Below are 27,136 nucleotides of genomic sequence, written 5' to 3'. Positions count from 1 at the left end.
TAAAAAAATCAGACAGTTACAGGAATAAATCAGTCTCTATCAACATTAAAGTAGGATTAAATTCTTGTTACAGTAGTCTGTATTGCTAAATGAAACATTTTTGATATGCTCATTGGAAAAGGCATTTGCATTACACTTTGAACATCTGTGAACTGCTTTTCCATAGTTTGTATTGTATTTTTCCCATTTATATACATCTCTTTTGTTTCTAGACTGGAGCATTGCTGAGTGCCTTTGTTCAGTTATGTCATATTTCTACACCTTTAGCAGAGAAGACTTGGATACAGCTCTTTTCACGACTTTGGAAAATCTTGTCTGACAGGCAGCAACATGTGAGAATCTCTCTCCTCACTTACAAATTCCTCCTTGTAAATGACTGCAGTTTCAGGAAAATGTATTTGTGTGATAAATAACTTGTTCACTTGCTTTAAGTTTGCCATTCTTTGTGACTAGAGAATGCTATATACTTTTATGAATACATATTTTGAAAGAAATAGGGCTTTTCAAATTACAAGGAGAAATACACTTATCAAGTGATTATTCCCTTTAATAACAGGGTTTTTAATATAAATTATCCAATTTAAGAATCTGAATGGACAGATAACTATTATGTTTTTTTTCTTCTAGGCTCTAGCAGGTGAAATAAGCCCGTTCTTATGCAGTGGTAGCCATCAAGTACAACGAGATTGCCAGCCAAGTGCACTGAACTGCTTTGTAGAAGCAATGTCACAGTGTGTTCCTCCCATTCCAATCAGACCTTGTGTCCTGAAATATTTGGGAAAAACTCACAATCTCTGGTTTCGTTCTACACTGATGCTGGAACATCAGGCCTTTGAAAAAGGACTGAGTCTACAAATTAAGCCTAAACAGACAACAGAATTTTATGAGCAGGAAAGCATAACTCCTCCTCAACAGGTAGTGTTTTATTAATTGAAAGACTTTATAAAATGTGAAGAGAGAAACACAGTGATAATATAGTACAATAATATAATATAGTACAATAATATAATAATTTAGGTTGGAAAAGACCCTTAAGATGATTTAGTCCAACCATAAGCCTAAGACTGCCAAGTCCACCACTAAACCATGTCCCTAAGCACCTCATCTATCATTTAAACACCTCTGGGGATGGAGACTCAACCATTTCCCTGATCAGCCTGTTGCAGTGCTTAATAAACCTTTCAGGGAAGAAATTGTTCCTAATATCCAATCTAAATCTCCCCTGGCACAACATGAAGCTGTTTCCTCTCATTCTACTGCTTGTTAACAGGGCAGAGAGACTGACTCCCAGCTCACTCCAGCCTCCTTCCAGCAAATTGTAGAGAGAGATAAGGTCTCCCTTCAGCCTCCTTTTTTCCAGACTCAACAACTCCAGTTCCCTCAGCCACTCCTTGTGAGCTTGTTCTCCAGACCCGTTACCAGCTTCCTTGCTCTCTGGACACGCTCCAGCACCTCAATGTCCTTCTTGTGGTGAGGGGCCCAAAACTGAACACAGTACTTGAGGTGTGGCCTCACCAGTGCTGAGAACAAAGGAGCAATCATTTCTGAATCTTTGTCTTTTAAAACTTATTGAAGTAGTGTCGTGTTGTTGTTTTTTTGTTTTTTTGTTTTTGTGTGTGGGTTTTTTTGGTGGTTTTTTTTTGTTTGTTTGTTTTTTTTAATTCAGTGAAGAAATCCCTGTTAGGTAGCTTGATCTACCTTGGCACCTTTGTGGTCAGCTGAGGAAGCTAAATGTTACAGATCCTGTTTACCTTAAAAAACGAGTTGTTGCTTTGTTAAACAGCTGTGTTTTCTATTATTTGATCTGATATTTGAGATCATCTGATATATACACAGCTTGACTGTGGAGAAATATGTGTGCTCAACATTTTAGGAGATACTGGATTCCCTTGCTGAGCTCTACTCTTTGTTACAAGAAGAGGATATGTGGGCTGGACTGTGGCAGAAACGCTGTAAATTCCCAGAGACAGCAACAGCTATTGCCTATGAACAGCATGGCTTTTTTGAACAGGTATATCTTGATATTGGAAACAATTTGAGTAGTTCTGCTGTCAGGAGGAATATTATGGTCAGCAAGAAAATATGACAAATATTAATAAACAACTTTAGTCTTCTAAAATAGAAAGTGTCACAGCTTTTCTGCTGACTAAATTAATAGTTTAAGGCCAAGCAACATCTAGGTAAGGTGAGATATTTGAGCACATTCATCAGCTTTTCATTATATTTGGAAAGCTGCCAAATAATGACTGTGTTCAGGAATGAGTTAACATACTTCACCTTATTTTTTTTGAACTTTGAGTTTGGAAAAGTTTTCTTACCACTTCTTTTAAAAAAAGAAAATAATACTGAATTAATGTGTGTATAGCAGATGGAAAAAATAAATTTGTTTGAATTTTATTTAGGCACAAGAAACTTATGAAAAAGCAATGGAAAAGGCTAAAAAAGAGCACGAACGAAACAATGCCTCCCCTTCCATCTTCCCTGAGTATCAGCTCTGGGAAGACCATTGGATCCGGTAAGATTTTAAAGCTGATGTAGAACAAGTATTTTTACTCTGCAATAGAAGTAAAATACCCCGCTGGTTTAAAGCATTAGTTAGGAAACTAAACTTAGCTCAGAACTTAGCTCAAATACAAGGGAAACTTAAGGGAATAAAAAAGCACTATTCTTTATTCCCTTAACAGACCCTCAGAAGTGATATGCCTGAAGTGCTGTAAAAATATAATTTGCTGTTGGTGGAAACACACTAGACCTAAAATTTGTTTTTCCATTTTGAAATGGTGGTTCTGGGAGACACAAAATGCAGCTCTTCCCTGTTCACAAGTTTCTGTATTATAACTAGTAATAAAAAGCAAAACTAAACAAAACTTCCCATCTGGATAAAACTTTTTCCGTGCTTGCAAAGCTGTTAATGAACAAATATGCAGATAATATTCCAATACAGAGCATTTCTAGTCACTTCTATTGACTTTTTTTTTCTTTTGGTAACCAAATTGACAATGGTTTTGATTTTCTTAGTTGCTCAAAAGAATTGAACCAGTGGGAACCATTGACAGAATATGGCCAGTCAAAAGGTCATATCAATCCTTACTTAGTACTGGAATGTGCATGGAGGGTCTCGAACTGGACTGCTATGAAGGAGGCTCTGGTGCAGGTGAGTGAGGGCTTTTTATGCTAATGTTTAGTTTCTTTGTTCATTTTATGGATTACATTTCTAATAAGTTAGCATCACAGTTCATTTCACAGACACAGTGAACTGCTCTTTGGGAGTTTTCTGTGATGTCCCAGCACACAGCTGGGTGTTTTGGCAATTGAAGCATATATTTTCAACAAACTTAGTTCTCTTTTCTGTTTATAAAGCTGTACTATGTAAGAAATGAAGAAATTTAGCCAGGGCAAGTGAAAGACATGGTACATGGTACCAAGTCATTAAAAAGGAACAAATACTTGCTATAGTAGTGTGTGCCAGCAGGGATATGTGCAGAAACTTAAAATGGGACCCTTGGCAAGTACATGCTGTTATTTAATATAATACCATATGGGGGGTAGGGAGCATTTTTTTGCATTTTACACCTTTGCAGAAACAAATGTTCCTTTTGTGAAAGGGAATAAAGTATGAAATAATCTATTACCATTTCCCTGTCTGTGTGCAATGTCACTATGCTTCCAGGTGTAAAAGGATAAAATTGCCTCTGTTCTTTTCAGAGAACACTTGAAAGGCAAAGCCAAAACATCCTCAGCCTCTCCTGTCTAAACTTAAAACTGCTAAACACAATTTATTCTGTTCATTTCCACTGCAAGTGTAGGGGGATTAAGACATGTCCAAAAAATGAGGGTCAGGGACTTGCCAGATAAATTTGGTTTACATTAAATACCTTAGCATATCTGAGGAATATTTGTAAGGCTGTGTTCCAGGATCCTTGTTAAAAAATCCCTGAAACAGCAATGCACGAAATCTCAGTGTCAGTGCTGATGAGTTGGTGAGGGTGGTGTACACTGCAGATTTTACCAGTAGTTACTGTTTTAATGAAGACAGTGACAAATTTGAAGTTGCTTGTATGTGGTGGGAAACGTATTGGGATTACTTACTTGGGACATGCTGGTTTTCTAGTTTCTTAGATTCTGCAGCCTTGCTTAGTGGAGGCATAATAGAAGGTTTATTTTTCTTTCAATGTTCTGCTGTACTGCCTGGGGATTGCTTCCTGGATCTCTTTCCTTTTGCTTTCTTCTGAAATATTCAAATAGTTCATTACTGCAAATTAACTGCTAGATTTCTAACTTTATTCTCACTCTGAGTCTACATTAGTTCTATTTAAAATAAGACTAATTTGATTTTACAATGTATCCATCGCATATAACTTTAAAACATCTTGAGAGCACCAGAGGTTTGAGCCAATGTGGAGATCTAACAAGAGATGAGAGGGAAGAAGACCACGTAATGAACCTCAGGCAGTGACCCTGAGATTGGGAAGCAAAGAGGGGGGAGGCTGGAGGAGAACAGGTTTGTCTAGGAGTGACAGGGATAACTGGGTAAATAGACTGCAGCAAGATGATGAAGAAAGTGATTTTGTTTGCAAAGTGTGAAGGACTTGGTAAAACCAGCAGAGGGGAGAAAGACATTAAATATTGCAGGGTGCATCAAAGAGACTGGCTGTGCAGGAGACAGTTTGAACTGATTGAAAAGGAGAGAGATGGGGGTTGGACATGAACAAGGATCACCAGGACTACAGAAAGGGACAGGAGACTTCTAGAGGGAAAAGATACTTTGATTCTGCAAAAGCAGATTTATAATAGTGCTGAGACTTTGAGACAGCACTGCTGGTAGTTGTTCCATGGAAGTTCCTTACTTGATTTTCTGTGGAATCAGAAAACCTGAGTTTGGAATTTTCTGGTGTTCCAAGGTTTCCTCAGAAGCTTAATGCATTGGTGATTATACTTTTATAGTTTAATGTATAGTTTATGGAAACATAAAATAATGTGAGCTGGAAGGGACTTACAGAATTCATCTGGTCCAATGCTCCATTCATAGCAGAGCCCAAGTAGATCAGGTTGCTTGTCCAGTAGACTTTTACAATCTCTAAGAATTGAGATGCCACACTCTTTCTGGACATGTTCTTCATCTGAAGTATCATAGATGTGCCCTGCCTGTTATATGTTGGTTTAGGAAGCAGCACAATATTTTAGAAACTAAGGAACTTGTGTATGGGAAGTGAGGGAGTTAGCATCTTCATTTGGTTATGGATAATATGTATTGTTTGTATTGTCCTGCTGTTGACCTTCCTGATTCATTATGGAGTTCATTATTGTGTTCTGCTTGTAATTAATTTTGCTGAACAACAAGCACTTGTAAAACATTTAACCTTCCTTTTGTCCTTCCCTGGGTGTCACTCATGAGACTGTATTCTATGCTGTCCATGTGCTTGATGAATAAATGCTTCATCCAGTTTGTACTGTTACAGAACAGCTTAAAGGCAGAGGGCACAGCACATGCAGAAAATAACAGTTTGAAAGATCTTTTTTCTTTCTGAGTGTTCATAAACTTTTTTTTTTTTAATGTGAATGGGGTTTAAATGGCTAGGGAAACATGCTGAAAATGTCCATGCCCTTTCTGAAAAGGAGCAACAGAAAATAAATAGATAGATCTTTTTATCTGAGAGCAAAGTTTGAGGAATTCTTCCATGTTCAAGAAAAAAAAAAAAAATTTAGGTATTTTTAGGTAACTTCTTCCTTATCTTCTCTTAGGCATCTTTCTTCCCAACTGTTTTAAGAACCATCCCATGTGAATAAGCTGGTGTTTATTGTTCTTGATGTTGCTATAGAATGTCAGGTTATACACCCATTTCAGGCTTCCTGGGACAAATGACAGACTTCTTCTGTATTGGAGTCATCACTAGATTTTCCTGTTTTTTGTTTGGGTTTTTTTTAACTTCTGATAAAAAGTGATTCCACATAAAAGATTGGAAATAAATTATTTTTTTTAATTTTAAGGGAATACACCCTCTTTTTGTGGTAGATAGAGCTGTTCATGTGTGATTACTTAATGCAGAAACATAAACCAGATGTAAAACTGAAATCTGAAAGGTGAGAATACTGCATTAAATCACAAGAGGAGATGAGAGGAGCTTGCTAATCTTCATAGCACTGTTGCTATACAGTGTGGTATTATTGGAATTACTCTGCTAAAGATGCCAGAGTTTGGAATGGGGAGATGGATAGCTTATTTATAATACATTTTCTCTGAGAAAGCTCTGAGCAGAGCCTTAGGCAGTGTTTTTTTTCATGCTGCAGAGAGAGAGAGAATTAGTCCCTCACTTAATTGGGGTTTATGGTTTCATCAGTGCTGTTAAGTTTTAAACCAATACCTACCAGTTATTACATGTCAAATTGTCAGTTAACTGTCTAGGTTAATAATATTTATAAAAGATGAATTATGAAAAATGCTGAGCATCCTTTAATTCTAATATCTTGCAAGATTAAGTTCCTGTTTACAGAATATCCTAAGAGCCTGCTTCATTCTGACAACTTAGCCTCCCATAAGAAGTGTGCTGAGTTTTATGTCTCTCTTACTTTCATCAAAATCAGACTGAATATTGCATTTTTAAATTGGAGTATGTATATTCTTCTGTAGCATTTTATTTTGTCAGAAGGGAAAATACCTGGATGCAATCAGTATGTTGTGCTTTAAAGGCTAAATTATGGAAACAGTAAAAATTATTTAATTATTTTTAGAGACTTTCGATGGAACCTAAATTAAGAGTGTCCAGCTATTGCAACAGTTGAAATAGAATTTTTCAATATTTGTAGTACCACTGGTTAAAATTAAGTAGGTATTTCTGAAAATGGATTTTACTAATCAGCCAATGTGAAGCCAAATCTGTCAGTAGCAAGCTCCTTATGCTACAGAAATGATCTTATAGATTATATTTACATTTTAATTAACTTTGTTCTTATAAAAATTGGTATTTTGTGTCCTATTTAAGTATGCAACTTCAGTGGCTAATAATGGAAATAACATTTTTTGATAAACCTTTAAAGCCTGAAGTAAGAACTGTATTGTACAGTGTGTTATAAACTTTGAGTTTGAACAGAATGAAGTAGATCATATCTGACAGGTTCTGGTTTTGGAGATTTGCAAGTTGAGCAGAAGTGGCAACCACGAGTAACTGCTGATATGCTTTAGCTGCAGTTATATTAAATGAGATATTTGCAGTAATGAGACATTTACCAAACGACTAAGGAGAAGATGCTGCTGAAGCCATAAATGGAGCTTTTGTGGCTCTACTCAGATTCTTGTAAAAGTGTCAGGACATGTTTGCATAAATATTAGGATATGAAAGAATAATTGATTCTGTGCGGCTGTACTCACTGCTCCAGTTTTATTGATATTCTTTAATGTGGCTGTTTTTTTATCAAGTTCTATGGTTGACTCGCAAGAGGGGTCAGAAAAGATGGCAAATATGCATCAGGTTTTGTAAATTTTGGTGTAACATTTTTAATAGTCTACCTATTGAGCTATTATAATAGCAAGTGGCCTTTGATAGGACCCAAAACTCATTTCCATTTGCTCACATTGCCATTGTGTTTAATGATCCGTTAGATAATGTAATAAAGAAGGAGATTATTTGCACTGTGTAAGTGTAAGGTTGCTACCTGGCAGTTTCTCTTTGCTGGCTCAGGTGTAAAAGTCAGTTGAGGATAACAGAAATAACAATTGTAATGGTAAGATACAGTGTATCAACAAGGAGATAATGCGGAGGGACTTCTGTGTTGCATATAAATTCGTAAAGGGTTTGATGTGAAGTGGAAGAAAGGGAAGTGAAAAAATTCTAGATTTAAGGACTGAAGTGTCAGTTAGTGAGCACTGGTTAACTGCAAGTTTATTGTAAAATACAGAATGTAGTTGCTTGGCAATTCAAGTACTTTGCTGGTTTGAGTTGCCTTGTTTCTACTGTTCCAAAATTTTAAGGAAATGATTTAAAATTATTTTAAAGTGTTTTTAGCACAATGATCTGACTTTGCACCTGTATGTAGAAATTACTTTGACACAAATGGGAAGGTTAGTTGTAAGTTACATAAAATTATTAACTGTTCTCATAAACTCAGTAATGTGCTAGAGCAGGCAGTTAGGAGGGATGATGCTGGCACAATGTGCTGCCACACAGAGATGGGATCCTTTTAAGTGAAAAGTTGACATTACTTGTTCTGGAGCCCCTGAAGCAGCTCAGAGGTAGGATGCATTATCTGCTGAGAAGCATCTTTTGTCTTTGTACAGGGTGAATTAATTGGTTTGCAGCAAGCTTGGTGCTCCTGTTGCAAGACTGCTTTCAGCTTGCTCAGCTGTCTCTGAGCTACACCACAGCTGTCGGTGTAAAAATACTCCAACAGCAGGTTGTATGTAGGCACTTCTACTCTTGTGCCAGATTTACAATTTATTTGCTAGCCTGCCCTTGCCAATGACTTTGAGGGCTGAAACCCCTTTAATGACAGGAATTTTGATCTTTTTGGTCCGCTATCTTTACAAATTGAGCTAGCTTTTATAACAAAATAATACTGATTGTTTGTGGAAGAAGGGTTTTAAAAAATAATTGTACAAAGTCTGCAGTTGAGTCTGACCAGTCTTTACTAGACATTTTTAAATTTCTTTACCAGGTGGAGTTGAGTTGTCCCAAGGAGATGGCATGGAAGGTGAATATGTACCGAGGATACTTGGCCATCTGCCACCCGGAGGAGCAGCAGCTGAACTTCATCGAGCGGCTGGTGGAGATGGCCAGTAGTCTGGCTATTCGAGAGTGGAGAAGGCTTCCCCATGTGGTCTCACATGTTCATACTCCCCTTCTCCAGGTAAGAATGAAGAGTTTTTTATTGCCAGTTATTTTCCAGTAGAGTTTCAGGACTTTTAGTGACTGTGAGTGTAAAAGATTTTACTTTACAGTATTGATGGGTTTTTCGTAATGGTGTTTTTTTGTCAGAAGTTGCAGAATGTGCATTTCAATTCCTTTTAGAGTTTTTATAGTTCCATCTGTTTGTGGCCTACAGAGGTAGCTATTTAAAAATTGATCAGATAGCTCACCTTTTGTTTTGGGCTAATGCATAATGCACTGCAGTACTTCAAGGTCTTGAACGCTCAGTGGGTTTTGAAGTAAGGTCCATTTTGGATGGTATATTATTGCATTATATTGCTTGCAGAAATGTTGAAATAGCCTCCTAAGTGTTCTTTTCAGTTAAACATGCTAAACGCATTTGGAATTTTGTCAGCTGTACTGTACTCATATATAAATATCATCTTTATATTGTTTTTTAAATCTCATGAACTGTTAATGCCTGGTAAGGCACAAGTGTATTCAGAAATGTTGGTGTGTCTTTGAGGAGCAGTGTTCTGAACAGGCTGAGCAAGTACTGAATATCCCTGAGGCTTAAGCATTAAGGTCAAAGAGCCAAAAAAGGTTGTGGTCTGTTGTTAGTGAAGGACTGTTCAGGTGAGCATTACTACCTCAAGGAAAAGTGCTGTAGGTTCTGGCCAATGTGAGCCATACCTCTTCTTTGTCATTTCTACATTATATTGCTAAAGGTTCTGATTTGCATCAGGGAAGGGAAGTAGGAAGGAATCTAGTCTTCTAGTATATATTTCCCATTGGACAGGGAGTTAATTTGATACACATTCTGCTGAAAAGGAGAGTAGATTTTATTAGACAAACTGACGGGTACCTCAAAGCTTCATGCATTGCTCTTCAGCCTTATTAGCTCTCTAGCTAGCTCATTTCATCGAGTCATTTTGATTAGAAAAGATCTTTAAGATCATCAAGTCCTGTGTGTCATGGCCGGTGTGATTAAACTAAGTAACTAAATCTGCAGGGTCTAAGGATGACTCTACCCGGGGGTAGAGCTTACACAACAGCCCATGCCTCAAGTTTTTATAATTCAAGTTGAATGAATATGGAAGTTTTCTCCATGTTGAAAGGAATTTGTCAAGGTACAATGCTTCATTTGTCTGAGCTGACACAATACTACTACAAGGCTTCTTGATGAAATTAATTTCCTTCTTCTACTCAATTTTCATGGATGTTTCATTTTTCCTCCCCTAAGAATGGCAGTATCTGCAACATGAAGGGATTAGTGTTGCTAAATGAAGTATTTAAATGCTTTCAGATATCAATTAAAACAAGCCCTTAAAGTAATCTAATATGTATATATCCCTCGTGAAGAAATGATAAAATAGTGAATGACTGACAGAGGTACAAATGCAGCCATGAGTTTGCACTGCAGTAATTACTTTCTTTAATATCAGATAGTATGTGATTAAATACCTGTGAGAAAATTAAATTTATGTGATGAATGAGTGTAGGATGAAGGTTAAGCTATTGTGAGAGATGATTGTAGGAAAATATTACGTTGGTTAATTTTTTTTGTTTCCAAGAGATTTCACTCTCTAAGTTTGGACTGCCTTTTTTATCCAAATAGTTACCTTATTGGGTTGATTAACAATGAATACAACTGTTATCTGCCAAGTGGTATCTTCGAGAGTACTACATTGGTTTTATTGCACTACAGGTAATTAAAGTCCATTAAAATTTGTGGGCTTTCAGGTTCTTGAAATTTTAATAAAATGTTTGCAGCCTTTAGTAGATTTGAGACTACTGCCATCTCCTGATTGTTCCTCTTATTAATTTGAGGATTGTAGATGTCAGTGAAAAAACATTCTAAACTAGAGTAACTTCTCAAAGGTAAGGTCTTTGCAGAATATCTTAAAGCCTTCAGGTGCCTGTAGGTAGCATTTCTGTACATTCAGGTGTCTACCAAGAAGTTAGATCATGACTGTTAAAATTTCTGGTTTTTAATTCTCCAAAGTTCTGTTTGAGGGTTTGTTTTGTTGTTGTGGGTTTTTTTGATCCCTGTATTCAGCACACTGTGTATATATGTTTACTTGTGCTTTTCTATGATTAGGGTTGATGTACTAAGTTTAAACCTGTATGCTAGAAGGTCATTCTAACCTGTAGTTGTATTTAGTTGTGTGTGGGGAAAAGGGTGGGGTTGAAGGGAGAGTGCAGATTCTGGTGAACTCTTCTTGCATTGTTGTGTGGGATGGGGTTTTTTCTGGGTTTTTTATGTGGGTTTTGTTATTGTTTAGTTTGTTTTTAAGAAAAATATGGTTCTTGAAAGCGAGACACTGCCATTTGAGGGATAGTTTGTGAAAGCATTTGCAGTTCAAAATAAAAGAAAGGATGAGAATATTTTTATCGTAATACTATGAAGGAAAGACATGTCATAGTTGCCCAATGTTAAACCTAGCAAGGAAATGTATAGTATTAAAGGAAGAACACGTTAAGCAGAGACCAGTAATGCCTTTTTGCAACCAAATAACATTAGGGCATTTAGGTTTTGTCAGAATAAGGCATGCATTAAATAAACCGGTTGATACTTATTCTGTGTCCCTGGAGAAGAGGGGAGCCTGAAGTTAGACACAGGCCTTTAGTGAGCATGTAAGAAAGTACTTTACTGCACCCTTATTTGTTAAAAATAAGTAATAATTGTTTGTTTATTAAGAGTAGCAACCCATAGGTATGAATTTTGTGTGGGTGATTCAGCAGATGAATTCAATATTTCAGTAAGTGACTGAAGTGTTGAATAAATCTCATGGATTTTTTTGCTGTTTTCTTAGTGATTAGATTAGTTAAAGGTCATTTATGCAACTAATAGATCCTTAAAACAGCGTAAGTAGTTTCATCTTTACTTGATCATTTAAAGGTGACATCATTCATAGAGATCTTTTTCTAATGAAGAAATTGGCCAGTTTTCATACCATCCTTTATGATATTGTTTTCTAGGCAGCACAGCAAATAATTGAACTTCAAGAAGCAGCCCAAATAAATGCAGGATTGCAACCAACTAATCTGGGGAGAAACAACAGTTTACATGACATGAAGACTGTTGTAAAGACTTGGAGGAACAGGTTGCCTATTGTGTCAGATGATTTATCCCATTGGAGCAGCATTTTCATGTGGAGACAGCATCATTACCAGGGTAAAACTGCCTGGTCCAGCATGCATTCATCATGTAATTTTTCAAACAACACATTGTTTGAAATAAGTTATTTGCTTGCTTTTTTTTTGTGGTTTATTTTGGTTTTAAACTACAGGAATGTTGTTGTTTTGACAAGTGTTTGTTCTTGTTCAGTTTCATTTGAGTGTTTCATTATCTCAAGTCATCATTTTGTATGTATTGCTGTGTAAGATACAGCTACGTGTATAATTTAGTTTATAATGACAACCATTTCATGCTTTATTTCTAGCCATTGTAACTGCGTATGAAAATAGTTCTCAGCATGATCCTAGTTCCAATAATGCCATGTTGGGAGTTCATGCTTCTGCATCAGCAATTATCCAGTATGGAAAGATAGCTCGAAAACAAGGGCTGGTCAATGTAGCTCTGGATATCCTGAGTCGCATCCACACCATTCCAACTGTGCCCATTGTGGACTGCTTTCAGAAGATTCGCCAGCAAGTTAAATGTTACCTTCAGCTGGCTGGAGTCATGGGCAAAAATGAATGCATGCAGGTACAGTAGCTTTTTCTCTGAAGTTTTTGTTGGACCTTGGAGGATTACAAAGGCCATCAGATGTATTGATTTAAATGAGCTGCCTCTATGTGGAACAGAGTCGGAATTCTGTTGGCAATGTTACACCATGCACAGAGTGTTGGTTTAAGTAACGCTGATAGTCAAAACCAGTTATTGTCCTCTTTGAAGCAAATGCTGGGAATGTGTTAAAAATTAGCCGAATAAAAAAGGTACTTTGAAAATTATATTATTTGCGACAGGAAGAAACGCCACCATTGCACGGCTAGCTGATGCTCTAGGTCAGTTTTCAGTCTGAGTCAGGAGTGATGGGTACAGACATACTGAAGTGAAATTGTGTGTGTTGAAGGGAAAAAATGTGATTATAAGCAAAGCCCAGTGACATGATTATAAGGTCAGCAAACTGAAACATAATAATAATGGAATGTAACGTAATATAAATAATAATAAAATTAAAAAACAAAGTAGAAATGTTAACCCATCACCTGATGAATGTTGTTTATAATATCAATCCAGATTTTAAAAAATGTAAATTAAATACTAGAAACCTGTGCTCTTTAAATTTCAGGAGAATATTTTGGCTGTTTTCTTATCACACTTTCTTTTTAATTGATCCTTCAATTTTAGAAAGCTTTTCTTACTAAGGCTTCTTTTACAGGGTCTTGAAGTTATTGAATCAACCAATCTGAAGTACTTCACCAAGGAGATGACTGCTGAGTTTTATGCATTGAAGGGAATGTTCTTAGCACAGATTAACAAGTAAGTATGTTGGCTGGAAGAGGCACTAGCACACATCTGAGAAAAATGCAGCTGAAGGATTTCAACACATTAGTTGAGTAGCAAAGTTGTTCTATATGTTTATACCAGCCAAAAATTTGTCACAACTGTGTAGGAAAGTAAAACTGTGCATGAGAGTTTCTTTGGAACCTTTGGAAGATGTAATGGTTGGTCATATTGCTAAGTATTGCAGGAAAGAACTAGTTAAAGCAAACATTGCACCAGTTCTTTTGTATTTCAACGGGTGAGATGTGAAGAGGCAGGGTGAGTAGGTTTGTCCAAAGCATTGCAGCTTAGGGTAATTTTTCCCCCCTGTTTCTGTGAGCACTTAATTAGACAAACTGAAGTCTAGTGGGTGTCTTAGTGTAACTGGCTTATTTAATTATGTTTTTAATGTAAATATCACATATAAAATGTAAGAAAAAAATGTGGTCTATAAGCTTACAGCTACTTAAACAAAATTAGCCTACCTCTTTGTTTCTCTTATTTCTGTTTCATTTTTCATTGTCTATGTCCCATTAATAGCTGCAACTAGTCAAGGCATATGAAAAGGTGTGATGGCAAAGGTCAGAGTGCTTAGATAAATCTGGTGTGTCATGCAATGTGGAAATGCAACCCTCATTTCAGATAATTTAATTGAAAAGATTAATGTGGTTGTGTTGGAGACATCTTGCATTGCAGCAATTAAACACCTAGGTACAAACCTTTTTTTTCACACAACTAGTTTTTATTATTTTTGCTTTATGCTGACAGGCATCTTAGTATTTTGAGGAAGATCTCTCTTTAATTCAATAAACAAATATCTCTGCAGTCTCATTTTGTGTGGTGATGCCAAAGATTTTGACAACTTGCGGTATGCATGGTATTTAGTGGCAGTATTGCTCCATGTTACATGAGTGGAATAATTTAATTACTACTACATTGTGGACACTTATAGAATGAAATCCATCAGGTCGCAAGCTGTACTCTGCAACCTCACATAGCAATTTAAGTCAGGAAATGATTAATATCTTCTGTGAATATCAGAGAGAATCTGAAATAGGCAGAATGTAATTACTTTGATGGAAAATTCAGTGGGATTTTTCTTATGGCCATAAACGAGCTTAGTTTCAGCTGGGGTGTAAAGAGAAGAAAGTCTGCCTTTCCCCATCCTTTTTTTTATCTAATTTTTTTTTTTTAAATTCATGCAGATACAGTGAAGGGCAGCTAAACTGTCTCTATTTGTTGTTTCAGGGTAGAAGGGGTAAAGGTTTCTGTTTAAAACCTGGTTCTGATGTACTTAAAATTTCTTAATCTTACCAAAAAACATACAGGCATTTTTTTAACACCACAGCTGAGGTCAGGAATTGAGGAAGGTTGCAGTCAGGAGCAATGGCAGTGTTGAACCTGAGCATGTGTGACTGCTAATTATCCATGTGCCAACTAAACTGGAAGTTAAAGGTCACCTCTGCTCTTGTATCTCCCTGTGCTGCCCATTTGCTTAGCAAGGTGATAGAAACCATTTTTAAAAGTCATCTCCAGTGTCAAGAATGATGGATTGTAAGAAGGAGAAAAGAAACAAACCGAACTGAGAAGTTCCCTTTTTATAAAGGGGAAGTAGTGACACAAAGTCATCTATGCTGCTGTGGTAGTTCACTTCAAATCCTCCATCTAGGGTGCAGAAACCCTCTGAAAGCAAGTAACATATTCATGTGACCTAGAAACTAATACATACTTTGACAGACAAATTTGGTTTCCTTTTTATAGTTTAGCCTCAATAGTTAGTCATTTTAGTTTATCACTATAATCCTCCAAGCAAATATTTTAAAATAAAACATACTCTACTGTTTATTTTGAAAAATTAGTCAATTAATTTTGTAATCTTGTACAGTTTATTTCAAAGCGTGTTCTGTAAGGGAGAATTTTAAGTTTCTAGAAATAAAGGATCTTATTATGCTTTAAAAGTTTCTTGCTTTCAGTAATGTTATGTGTGTTTTCTCATCCTTTATGCCTGAAAAGTGACATAAGTTTGAGGGCATAAGTATATTGGGATGAATCATGCCAAATCTTGAGGTAGGAACACTTGAGGAAACCTAGAGAAGACTTCAGAAGTATCAAACAAATAATCATTTGGTTACCAAGAACTGTGTGATTAACCTTCATATTCCTTCACTTTTCCTGTTGAAAAAATAAACTTTAAAGCTGTGGGGATGAGGAACTTACTTATTCCAGTTAATGTTGATTGTATGTTTTTTCATCACTTTGGTGAGAGAAGAGTTAAGTAAAATGTAGTCCTGCAAAAGATACCTAATATCACATCTTCCCAATATTGCTTTTTCTTACTATTTTTTTTTTCCACCCTCTTTCCTCAGCAGAGAATCACTTTTTATTGCATTTGCTTCTGCTGTTGTTTTGTTGTCATTTGTTCTTCTTTCTCCCGGTATCATACTCTCTTCCTTGAGTGGCAGTTGCAATGCACTGGAAGTTTTGTTTAGTTTTTTCCATCGAGTATCTGGAGATCTTAGACCCTTACATCATTGTTTCCCTTATGAAGTATTTACTTTCATAAGTGCTGAACTTTAAGGAAAGCGAATGCAAAACACCAGACTTAATGGAAAGATATTATTGGGTATTAAGAAAACTAAGCACAATATCAGAAATCTGACTCCTAAAGAGTTTCGTAACATTGTGTTAGTGTAAAACTAATGTTCTCACTTGTCACAATACAGGTCTGAAGAAGCAAACAAAGCTTTTTCTGCAGCTGTGCAAATGCATGATGTGCTGGTGAAAGCATGGGCAATGTGGGGTGATTATCTGGAGAATATCTTTGTGAAAGAACGTCAGCTTCACCTGGGTGTGTCTGCCATTACTTGCTACCTGCACGCATGTCGGCATCAGAATGAGAGCAAATCAAGGAAATACTTAGCAAAGGTAAGACCTGGGTGTTTAAAACAGAATTGGAGCTCCACGTCTTTCAGAAATGGGGGGCATTACGTTCAGTGCCCAAATTTCTGCAATTGGAGGCATAATCAGTTACTGATGGAAAGCTTTAATATAGGCTGAAAGTCTGCTGGTGGGTCATTGTGTGTAACTCATGGGATTTTCTGCTTCATTGGCATAGCTGGGGGGTATTTTTTAAGGTGTGGGACCTCTAAATTCAGCTTTTTCGACTTATAATGTGGTGAAATATCTGCAGAAAAGCATCCTTTGTTGCTCTGAAAAATAACGATTTGATGTTTGTAGTTACTTTTGATAACTCATTAGCTTTTACCTCAGAATTAAATTTTATTCCATATAGAGTTTTTCTCTTAATTTTTTTGCTCTAACTCAACAATTTCAGCTGAAGTTCTTTCAGTGATGTACCTCTCAGTTTGGGGATATTTACTTTAATCTCTCTCATGAAGAAAATATAGAAAATGATAGCAGACTGTGGAAGACAATCTGTTTTGAACACAGAACAAACACAGATAATATTTATTTAGATTAAAAGTGGTCTCCATAGCACACTGAAGTTTATTATTCTCCCTGTCTGGTTGCGTAACTTAGTGATTTTTAGTCAGTACTTAATATATTTGCATTTAAATTGAATTGCAGAAAAAAGTATCATTAGGGGTGGACAGTTAAAATAATTTAAAACACCCCAAGAATTACTGAAGCTCTCTCTTCAAAGTTAATTTATCTGAATAATGTATTTTAGGTTCTATAAACATACCTCATTTTTCACCCACTGCCCCAGTCAAAAACCTGAAGAATTTGTGGAATGCAATCAGGTTCATTGGCTTTTTTAATGTCTTGTTTCATAGCAGGTATTATAATTCCATATTTTTAACATCCTTTAAATATTACTTGTAGGGGGGGGGAAAAGGACATTGGCCAGGGATAAGGAATCTACGTTCCTGTGTCTGAGGATGCTTTGACACTTTGAAGACTCCACTACCATATTAATAAAATAACTGTTTCTTTTCTGCATCATGTGAATGACATGCTTTGAATTTAAGCCCTGAGATGTACTCTTCAAATTCAGGTGCTTTGGCTGCTGAGTTTCGATGATGATAAGAACACGTTAGCAGATGCCGTGGACAAGTACTGCATCGGTGTCCCACCCATTCAGTGGCTGGCCTGGATTCCCCAGCTGCTGACATGCCTGGTTGGCTCAGAGGGCAAACTCCTTCTGAATCTCATTAGTCAGGTACAGAAGATAATTACTAATTCTTTATTGTCTGTAATCTTTGTTTTTAAGACAGGACGCAAATATTTTTCAAAGCAAATTAAGAAAATTATGAGCTTTAAAATGGCTCTTACTTGCAACTGCTGATGAGTTCAAAATGCTAATTTCTGTAAGTAGAATATTTTAATTTTTGACGTGAGTATTACTTAATGAGATTAAATCCAGTGAAATTGTATGCCATATGTGCACGAGGCCTTATAGCTTTCCCTCTGCAATGCTGTTTATTCTATTTTTGTGAACATTATAGAACACATTTAGAAATACATAGTTAAATCCTTGTAACATAGAAGTAGAGATAAAGAATTGTTAGCTTTAGTGACTAAAAGGCAAACTATTGCATTACTGCTTTGTTTTTTATTAGACTTGATTTCAAAAAACAAGGCTCTGTCAGTCAGAAATCTTCACCAGGGCTTTGTAAATTTTCATTGAAGTTTAGCAAGACAAATGATTAGACAAATAAGGATGAAGTGTAGGGAGTTAGATGAAGAAACTGACTTCTTGGATTTTTACCTCTGAACTGACAGACATAAGTTTTGATTAATCTTGCTTTGGGATTTTAAGATTTTACTGCCTATTGCTGTCTGCTCTGAAGAGTATCTAAGTACAGAACATATACCTTTAATCAGTATAGAGTTCTTTGAGCACCTCTGGAGACTAAGGGAGAGTAAGTGTCATATTTCTGTTAATGTGGTTTTTAGATACTGGTTTGTTACTGCTTAATGCAAACAGGGCTCAAACATCATGTTTAAGAGATCTTAACTGTTTGTAGTCTAACTCCAGCTCTGTTTTGGCATGTGCGTGATCTGGAAGCATTTTAATGTCAAACAATTGTGAGGTCCTGTTGACATACAGGTGAACATATTAAGCTCTCCCAATAGCCAGTACCCCAGCCCACGTCTCTCTGCAGTGCTCCATTTCCTGCAAACTGGCAAAGGACAACTGCTGTGCTGAATTCCTCACAGTATTCTTTCCTTCCCTCTACTCCTGATTTTTGAGATCTGGACTTGATGATCCTTGTGGGTTTCTTCCAACTCAGTATATTCTATGATTCTGTGATACGTAGCTCCTTTATACTCTCCCTTATTGATTCTCAGAGCTTTGGAAGAGCACAGATATTTTTGTAGAGAGAGAATATGTCCATATGTGTTTGCATGTTCATTGATACTTAAATCTAGATAAGTATGTGTGTGCGTATATATATATATATATATATGTATGTTTCCTTCCTCCCTCTCCATAAAATTAAAGTGAAGCTTTGAAGAGACCGTGCATTGAAACAGCTTAGGAAAGCAAGGTAGCTAAGGCAAAATTTCTGATTTGTATGGCTTGGTATTGTCTTGCAACATCAGTGTGCTCAGCTGTCTTCTGAGAGCAGGCAGAAAAAACTTAATTCAATAAGTTGTAGGCACTACCTGGAAGTCATACTGTAGCTGGAGCTTAGGCTTATAAAAATCACAGATATTTTAGTTTATCTTTCCTTTAAACTTTCAGTCCTTGGAAGGAATATAAAAGCAAAAAAAAATACCAATTTTTCTCTGTTACTAACTTAAAACTCTAAGTTTGCAGAAGTACTAGAACCTAAACTTTACAGTTCTCTTCAAATAATTTACTTGTTAATTAAAACATGAAGCATGTCTAAGTCATTAGTAACCTGCCATAAATATATTACTGAACAGTTAAATGCCATTGCAAAATTTCTACCACTTACCATACCCATTTGGGTGGAGGAAGAATCCATCATTTAGTAAAACTGGCTGGAGAAGCCTCCGGTCATGTCTTAAGATGTGCACTGTCATGGATAGTACTTAGGCACATCATTTCTTTCTTTTAATAGGTACTGAAATGTACAGATTTTAAAGGGGATGCTTAATTTTAATATCTAATTTTGTTGGGTTTGCTTTGTTTTTTAATGGAAGTCATACAACATCTCTTTTAGTTTTGGGTGAAATTGGTATATCCTTTTATATTAAGTACCAGAATTAGATGGAGTAAAGTTGCTCTCTAATGTGCTTTCTTATCAAGGATCATGGGGCTTGCTGGGAATTGTGGCTTAATTTAAAAACTAACTGCTGTCATTATGGCTGTTTTTCTTCCATTATGTACATGAGTAAGATCTTTGAGCTGGCCCAGCTGGTGCTCTGGCATTATGGTGTTTTCAGGTTTATTAGGCAATATGATCTAGAAGCCCTAATTAGGCAATGTCTTAACAGTGTGTGTTGGGAGTTCCCATTTCATCCTCTTTGGGTTTCTGTTACTGAAAGAAGCTTTAATTTCCTAGTTTTCCATAAGCTGTTATTTAAAACAAGGAGCTGATGATTACTGAATTGCGCTCATTTACAAAGAGAATATGTCTGTGTTGATCTGATCTGTAGTCAGTTTTCCTTAATGAGAAATAAGTGTGTGTATCTCCAAATAGGTGGGCAGAGTCTATCCCCAGGCTGTCTACTTCCCTATCAGGACCCTGTATTTGACCTTGAAGATAGAGCAGCGTGAGCGCTACAAAAGCGGTGAGATTGATAATGATCAAATTGTTTGGGCTCTTTGTAACTTAGTTATTATTTTTGGGTTCACCTGATTTTACTGGGAAAATAGTCTCTAGAAAGCACATAAACTTAGGAAAAGACTAAGGAACAAAATTCTTTACAAGCTTTACTTGCATTTATTTGTTTCTGTGAAGTGAAACCTACAGATGGCTTGAGCTGTCTTGAATTTTCCTGAATAAAATACTCACCAAGAAGAACTTTCTCTTCATTCTCTTGTCACCTTAATTCTTGAGAATCATATGTAATTCATTGGATTTTTATCTTGGTGGAGAGGTAGGTTCTTGGATTACAAGTACAGAAGAGCATGATAGGTTTCTAAGAAGTACTAGTCTAATTTTGGTTGGAAGCATAAACCATGCAACATTCAGTTTGTTTTCAAATGAGTCAAAGTTTAACAAATAATCTGACAAAAGTTGATTTCATGTAACTTAAGTGAGTTAAACTGCTCTCTTTGAATAACCTGTACTTTAACGTCTCCACTGAAAAGTCTTATGGTGAATTTTCAAGTAAAATGAGCAACTAAGTTTACACAAAAAAAAAATAAAAAATTGTGGCTCTGAAGAAATGTCTGGAAGGTGGGGAGAACCTTAGGCAACTTGCACATCACCTTTTTCTTTTTTTCCAAGAACAAATCCTATTGTTTTGTCAAATGATTCCACAGAATTTAGCTTTTCTCTTGTCCCATATAATTGCCTCAGAATCCCAGGAGAGCTACTTGAAGAACTCTTCCTTCTGTTCTGTATTGGTTGTAACAAAGTGCATTGTTTATTTAATTGCCCTTTTCACTGGAAATCACTTCATTAAATTTCTGCATAAAATTTTGAATGACACTAATTTTTCTTTGGATGCTCTTTAGGAGGAGACGCCACATACCATAACACATTAATACATTAATATCCAGAGGTTTCTGTGCCAAATTCTTGATATTATCGCATACACATTTAGTAGTAACTACTAGAATATTTTCCTTTAGGTTTGCCACAGGCTCCTGCTCTGTTGGTGGGCTCAGTGAAGTAGAGGGAGGGTTATCTGATAAAGCAAAATTCTGCTTAATCACTGTCTGAGGTAGTTTTAATTTGAGAGATTGGTTGCAGTAAAAGATACAACCTGTGAGAATTTCTGTGATGTTGGCACCAGCATGTTTGTTCTTCATTAAGGTGTGAAAGATCTCCTCAAAACACGGGGGAGGAACCACCCCTATAATTTAAATAATTTGATCATAAATGAAACAACGTCAGTTACGTCAAGAACATGGTTTGGTGGTTTAAAACTAAGGCTACACTTCCGGAGTATTTTTGAAAAGTGCTTATATTGCCCTGAATTTGGGCAGTCTGTACCAATGAACAGCATTTGGAGCAGTTTCCTTTCTAAAAAGCCCAAATTTATTTTCTAAAAAACCCAAATTTCCCTTCCAAAACGCCCAAATTTTCTTTCTAAAGAAAAAATGTTCTCAAGTTTTCTCAAATTCAGTAGGTAATATAGGATTAATATTTACTGCAAATTTAAACCAGATTCTTGGATCAGTTTTTGTATTTCATGCAGGCTTGTATTGTTTCATAAAAAGTAATTTTTAACCTATTTTTTTCTTTTTTAAAATTTTTGCACTTTCCAGATTCTGGGCAACAACAACCAAGTTCAATTGGAAATCAGTCCCACTCTGCCTCAGATCCAGGGCCAATCAGAGCCACTGCTCCGATGTGGCGATGCAGCAGGATCATGCACATGCAGCGAGAATTGCATCCAACACTTTTGTCTTCTCTGGAAGGCATTGTAGATCAGATGGTCTGGTTCAGAGAGAACTGGCATGAAGAGGTATTTGGCTTTAATACACTTTCATATGTATGTATCATGTATGGAAACGGGACTGCAAAATATTTATCTAGAACGATATGTCTGAACTGATGTCTTTGTAAACCTGGTTGTTCTGATTGGGGATTTAAGGAGCTTGATTATTTTTGGAAGCAATACAGAGGTTTCCCAAAAGTATTAATTTGTTTAATGCCTCTAGGATTTAAGCTGTTGCTTGTACTAACTGAAAATTTATATTCTCACACTAACTTCCAGGGATACCAATTTCCTTCTTGATCTTGGTGGGTGGTGATTGTTGCCTGGAGTTTGAATTATAGTAGAGAGCAGATGGACATGCCACTTGTATTATTTTTCTTTCAAAATGTCAGGCTTTTCTGTGCTCTCTGCCTAGCACAGTGTTCGTTTGAAGGAAGATTCTTCATATGACATGACTTTCTAATGTATCACAAATATGAAATGTAATATTTAGCTGCCGTATTCTGCTTGGTCTGCTTTCAAGACCAAGGTGGGCCTGGTGGTGCAGCATTTCCACTGCTCAGTTTGTTCAGTTGCAGTGTTAAGAATTAGTTCTGTCATTCGGTTTGACCCTCTGATGCAATTTAAAAATACAGTTTAAAATAAATGTTTCTGAGAGGATAACTTTCCTGCATAAAGTGCACTGTGGGAATAAATACTTGGTGTCAAATCAGAAGGCCTAATCTTCCTGATTATTCTGTCTTTTTGTTTTTAATTCTCAGGTTCTGAGACAACTGCAGCAGGGCTTGGCAAAGTGCTACTCAGTTGCCTTTGAGAAAAGTGGAGCTGTTTCAGATGCCAAAATCACTCCTCATACACTAAATTTCGTCAAGAAATTAGTCAGCACTTTTGGAGTAGGTCTTGAGAATGTCTCTCATGTGTCCACCATGTTTTCTAGTGCAGCCTCAGAGTCACTAGCTAGGAGAGCACAGGCAACAGCTCAAGATCCTGTTTTCCAGAAGTTGAAAGGGCAATTTACAACAGGTAAATATTGATTGATTTATTTACTTTAATATTGCTTTTAATCTCCAGAGAAATTACCTCTCTAAAATTTGACTGTGAATGCATTCTGCTTTTCTATTCTTCTTCCAATATTTTTCCTGAGAGAGACGATAGGAAACAACACCTTTCTGTCACTTGCCATACCTGAAATAGTTTGTTTCAGTCTTCTGTGCAGTAATAAAGATAATTCAAGTGAAAAACAGACCTCAACATAGAGAATGAGTTTATTGTTTTATTTTTATTGACTAAAACTATCATCAAACAACAGATGTGTTTAAAGATAGATTAATTTACTTTAATATTTTTTGCAATTTGCATTGAACTGCCTGTTGTAAATGAGGAATAAATCCATCTTTATTTTGTGGTGATGTCAGAGTTTAATGAAACATTCACCCAGAACTCCAAACTGACAATGTTTTGTGCAGTTTTTCTAAGCAGGCTAACTCTGATGAGTAAGATTACTTCAGTGTTTTGGATAAATATGGTTATAAAAATCCTATTTACATCATTGTTAGGTAAAATTAATCTATAACTTTAATCAGATCTAATTTAAAAGATACTTAAAGGAAGTAACTTTTTTGCTTGATTTGTTTTCTCTTTATCAGTGGAGTAACATGTTTGATTATTTGATGTTGATTTAAAATTCTAAGAAAAGCTTGTGCACAGTAGAACGTGCATGGTTTTGGTATGTGGTGAAGAGTGTTAAGGCTATGCAGCTGTGTATGACAGAAGGTGACATTGATTGGCATCAGTGGTGAGGATTGCCAGGATTTCAAGTTCTGCATAAATTCTTACATAAACTAAGTCAGCTTTTCCTTAAAGATAATGGTAGGGTTAGATGAAAAGGTTAAATATAGGTTTTTGTTTTGGGGTTTTTTAACAGAAGAATTCAAACTTATTAGTTGTTCAAAACTGGAAAGAGAATTTTTTTGAAGACCTGGGTGTTCCTCTTTTTCTGAATCTGCCTTCACTGGGACTCACATGATTCTGGCATGAGTTAAAGCTCCATCATCTTAGCTCATTTTTTTAAAAAAACATTCCCTTTCCACATCAATCTAGTTCCTCTGCAAAAGTGACTTGCATTGCAAAATTATTCTTTTTAGACTTCAAAGTTGCATAAAGTTGCCTTAACTTAAAATTGCTTGAGGTCAACACAGCTGCTGAGCATTTTCAGAGTTAGACAAGTAGACTTGTGGTGTTTTTTCAAGCATTTTACCGATAATGTTGTGAAAATAAGTGAACTGATGGGAATCTTGTTGAAAATAACTCAGTTGTAGATGTGACCTACATATCTTGTGCACGCCAGATATTGCATGATGTCCTTTTTGAGGCACAACAGTTGCATGACAGCAGATAATGAAAGTCCTGAACCATATAATCAAATTTTTAATGGATGAAGTGTACTAGTGAGGGAAAGTGGAAATAGAAACATTTTGTATGTCTTTAATAGAAGCATATAGAGGAAAAAAAAGATAATTAGGAAATTATTAATGGGATGAAATTTAACAAACCAAAATGCCAGGTTCTGTACCTTGGATGGAGTAACATGGGGCACAAGTGGATTGGGATTGGAGTGGCTGGAGAGCAGCTCTGCAGAAAGGGACCTGGGGGTGCTTGCTGACAGCAGGTTCAGTAAAAGTGTGGGGAAAAAACAGGTAATTAAGCTGATCAATATAGTTATGATTTTTTGTAGTTTAATTCATTATGCAGAAAATGAAGAGGTTTTTTATTAATTTTGTAGTAACAGCAAAATGTACATAAATAAATGAAGAGGATTGTAATTACAGTACTAAAGATAGCAAAGGCTGTTTTAACTTTATGAGAAACCATTTGTAAATCATTCCTGCTGTGTCCTTTTGTCACACTAGAAGGATCATGTTTGTTTTTCTAATTCTTGGTACCAGTTGCATTTAGATGATGGACAGATAATTACAGTGGTTGCTCTCCATTTCAAAAGTATCCAAGCTGAGGAGCTGTCTTGGAGTAAACTCTCCAGTTATTTCCAGATTAATGTTGGCAGCTATTTTTTATAGACACTTTAAACTATGTTTGGTTGCATAATCATTTCTGTCAACATCTGAGTGGCATCTTGATTCCTGTTTGGAGCTATTGGAGGACTCTCACACCGTTTCTTGTGTTCCAAATAGTTTGTCTGCAGCAATCGTTGGAGCTTTGATAGGTCAACTTTTTCCATCCTAACATAATATATTTTAAAGCCTAAATTTACCTTTTTTTTTATTTTCCCCTGGAACTTGAAATGCATAGTTCTTTGACCATCTTTTCTTTGTTCCTTCTCTCCTTCTCCTAAACCTCTGAAATCAAACAACAGGCAAATGCTGAGAAGTGCTCCCTTTGAGAGCTGTCTCAGCACTGAAAGGAAGAGAAAAACTGCCTCAATTGTTCTTTTGTGGGCAGATGATAGTTTAGAGTTTGGATAGTTTTCTTTTTGCAACCATCTCTCCACTCAAGCTATGAATAGCAAATTCCAAAATATACCCTTAAAGGGCAAGATAATTTTCTTGGGAGTTTTGTCACCCAGCACAATGAATTATTTACTGCAAATGGAAACTGTAATCAGAAGGAAGCTTCTTGAAGTCCTACTGTGTATCTGAAGTGTGGGGAGAGGACAGGGTAAGAGCTCTGGTAATAATTTTCAGCTTTTTAAAGGATTATTTTATTTTTTTTTTTATGAGTGAGCATAGCATCACTTTGGCAGCAATTTATTTACTTTCCTTCTGATTTGTAGATAACAGGATGTTATTCAGAGAATCCTGGTGAAGAGATATTTTACCTTGGTTTAGTCTTTGCAGTCTTGGGTTTCTGGTGCTGACTGATAAACCAGAAGTTCTGCTTCATATTTGTGTGTAACTGTCACAGACGTTTCATGTTTGTTGGTGCTCTCCAAGAGTTCTTGTGAGAGTAAAGAGAACCTTTCGGAAAGTACAGAGTATGCAAATGTCTGAATAATAACTTCAGAATCAAGACAGCTCCGACTTTCTGTTGGAGAATGCTCAGATCTTCTTCAATGTCACAGGTGTAAAGAATTTGGCTCTGCACAAAGCTATGCTTACATTTCAGTTCTAAGTGGCATTTTACATGATGAATGTCCTGTCTATTTAGTTGAAGATCTTTGGGTCATGAACTTTCTTAAGAGGCTTTGTCTGTGGTCAGAATAATTTTTAGAATCTTGCAAATGAGCTATTGCTTGTGCTAAAAGCATTAACAGATCAGAACTGTTTTCTGCCAGTGTAGCAGAAGTGGATTGTTTTAGTTGGTAAGTCCTTGTTTGGAAGTGTTTCATTTGGTTTTTAATGGTATGCTCATGTTCTGTAAGTCAAGGGTTTTGAGGGGACAGAGGGTTTGGCACTTATTTTGCTAAGTAAAGTGTGTTCTTTTTTTGTGTTTCTTCATGAGAAGTGATGGTACAGCCCTCATATTCAGCTTTATCTAGTTGGGTTCAGAACCATCAGGATTTTTTAGTTCTGTCTCGCTGGCAGGAGGATTGTGCCCCCTGTTTATCCTTTCATTCAAAGTGGCAAAAACTTGTCAATGATGCTGGGTCGGATGGATTCAGATAGGAAATCTTGAGGCATTCAAGACTTTGAATGAACTTATCTGAAATACATGTATCACTGTAAAATCTTTAGCAGAATTAAGAATAGAGAATGAGCTTCCTCAGTTTAAATGTGGTCTGTAAAGTGTCATGATCTGTGAATATCTCCATTAAAGATGAGGAGGTAAACTTCCTATTATTTTTAGGAAAGGGTGGTATAAACAATAAGGTATTTTAAACCTCCATTTGTTAGCTAGGGATATTCCCCAGTAGTGAGTATGGGGAAAAGAGGATTGGTTTGAAACAGGGATGCTGTTTATCTAGGTTAGGATGTCTGCCAAGAGAGACTTTGTGCACAAATAATGTCTGGTTTTGTATCTCCCTTTCTTACTGCTGAGGTGATTTTTCTTCTCAGATGGGCTCTTTGTGACACGAGCAAAAAGACTAATTGAACTCTCTTTTCCCCATCTGCCACTGGGAAACAAAACAACAAAAATCTTAAAATAGTCACTTCAACAAACAAGCTATTGTTGTGGTGAACTGAATGACTTTTTTTTTCTTTTTTTTATGTAAGGAATATATATTGATGCTTATTTTTACTAGTTTGGTGATTCACTAGCACAAAAAACTAGTTGCAATTTGGATATACTTTCCTGCACT

The 27,136-nt window shown here is 36.2% G+C and overlaps 1 protein-coding gene across 3 annotated transcripts in view; it reads left to right on the top strand.

Annotated features, from left to right (window-relative positions):
* The window catches only part of TRRAP (transformation/transcription domain associated protein), a 90,109-nt gene that overhangs the window by 50,952 nt on the left and 12,021 nt on the right, over nt 1-27,136 (top strand). For all 3 annotated transcript variants that reach the window (XM_051632070.1, XM_051632068.1, XM_051632069.1), the window contains exons 52-65: nt 213-332; nt 628-915; nt 1,874-2,011; nt 2,403-2,515; nt 3,019-3,154; nt 8,650-8,841; nt 11,823-12,018; nt 12,287-12,552; nt 13,229-13,329; nt 16,056-16,257; nt 17,351-17,515; nt 19,971-20,061; nt 21,710-21,909; nt 22,644-22,905. In XM_051632070.1, coding sequence (XP_051488030.1) covers nt 213-332; nt 628-915; nt 1,874-2,011; nt 2,403-2,515; nt 3,019-3,154; nt 8,650-8,841; nt 11,823-12,018; nt 12,287-12,552; nt 13,229-13,329; nt 16,056-16,257; nt 17,351-17,515; nt 19,971-20,061; nt 21,710-21,909; nt 22,644-22,905 — 2,470 coding nt within the window. The remainder of the gene's footprint in view (nt 1-212; nt 333-627; nt 916-1,873; nt 2,012-2,402; nt 2,516-3,018; nt 3,155-8,649; nt 8,842-11,822; nt 12,019-12,286; nt 12,553-13,228; nt 13,330-16,055; nt 16,258-17,350; nt 17,516-19,970; nt 20,062-21,709; nt 21,910-22,643; nt 22,906-27,136) is intronic.

The sequence above is a fragment of the Apus apus genome, chromosome 14 (genome assembly GCF_020740795.1).
Source record: "Apus apus isolate bApuApu2 chromosome 14, bApuApu2.pri.cur, whole genome shotgun sequence".
NCBI classification, from domain to species: Eukaryota; Metazoa; Chordata; class Aves; order Apodiformes; family Apodidae; genus Apus; species Apus apus.
This window is presented reverse-complemented; position numbering and strand designations above follow the sequence as displayed.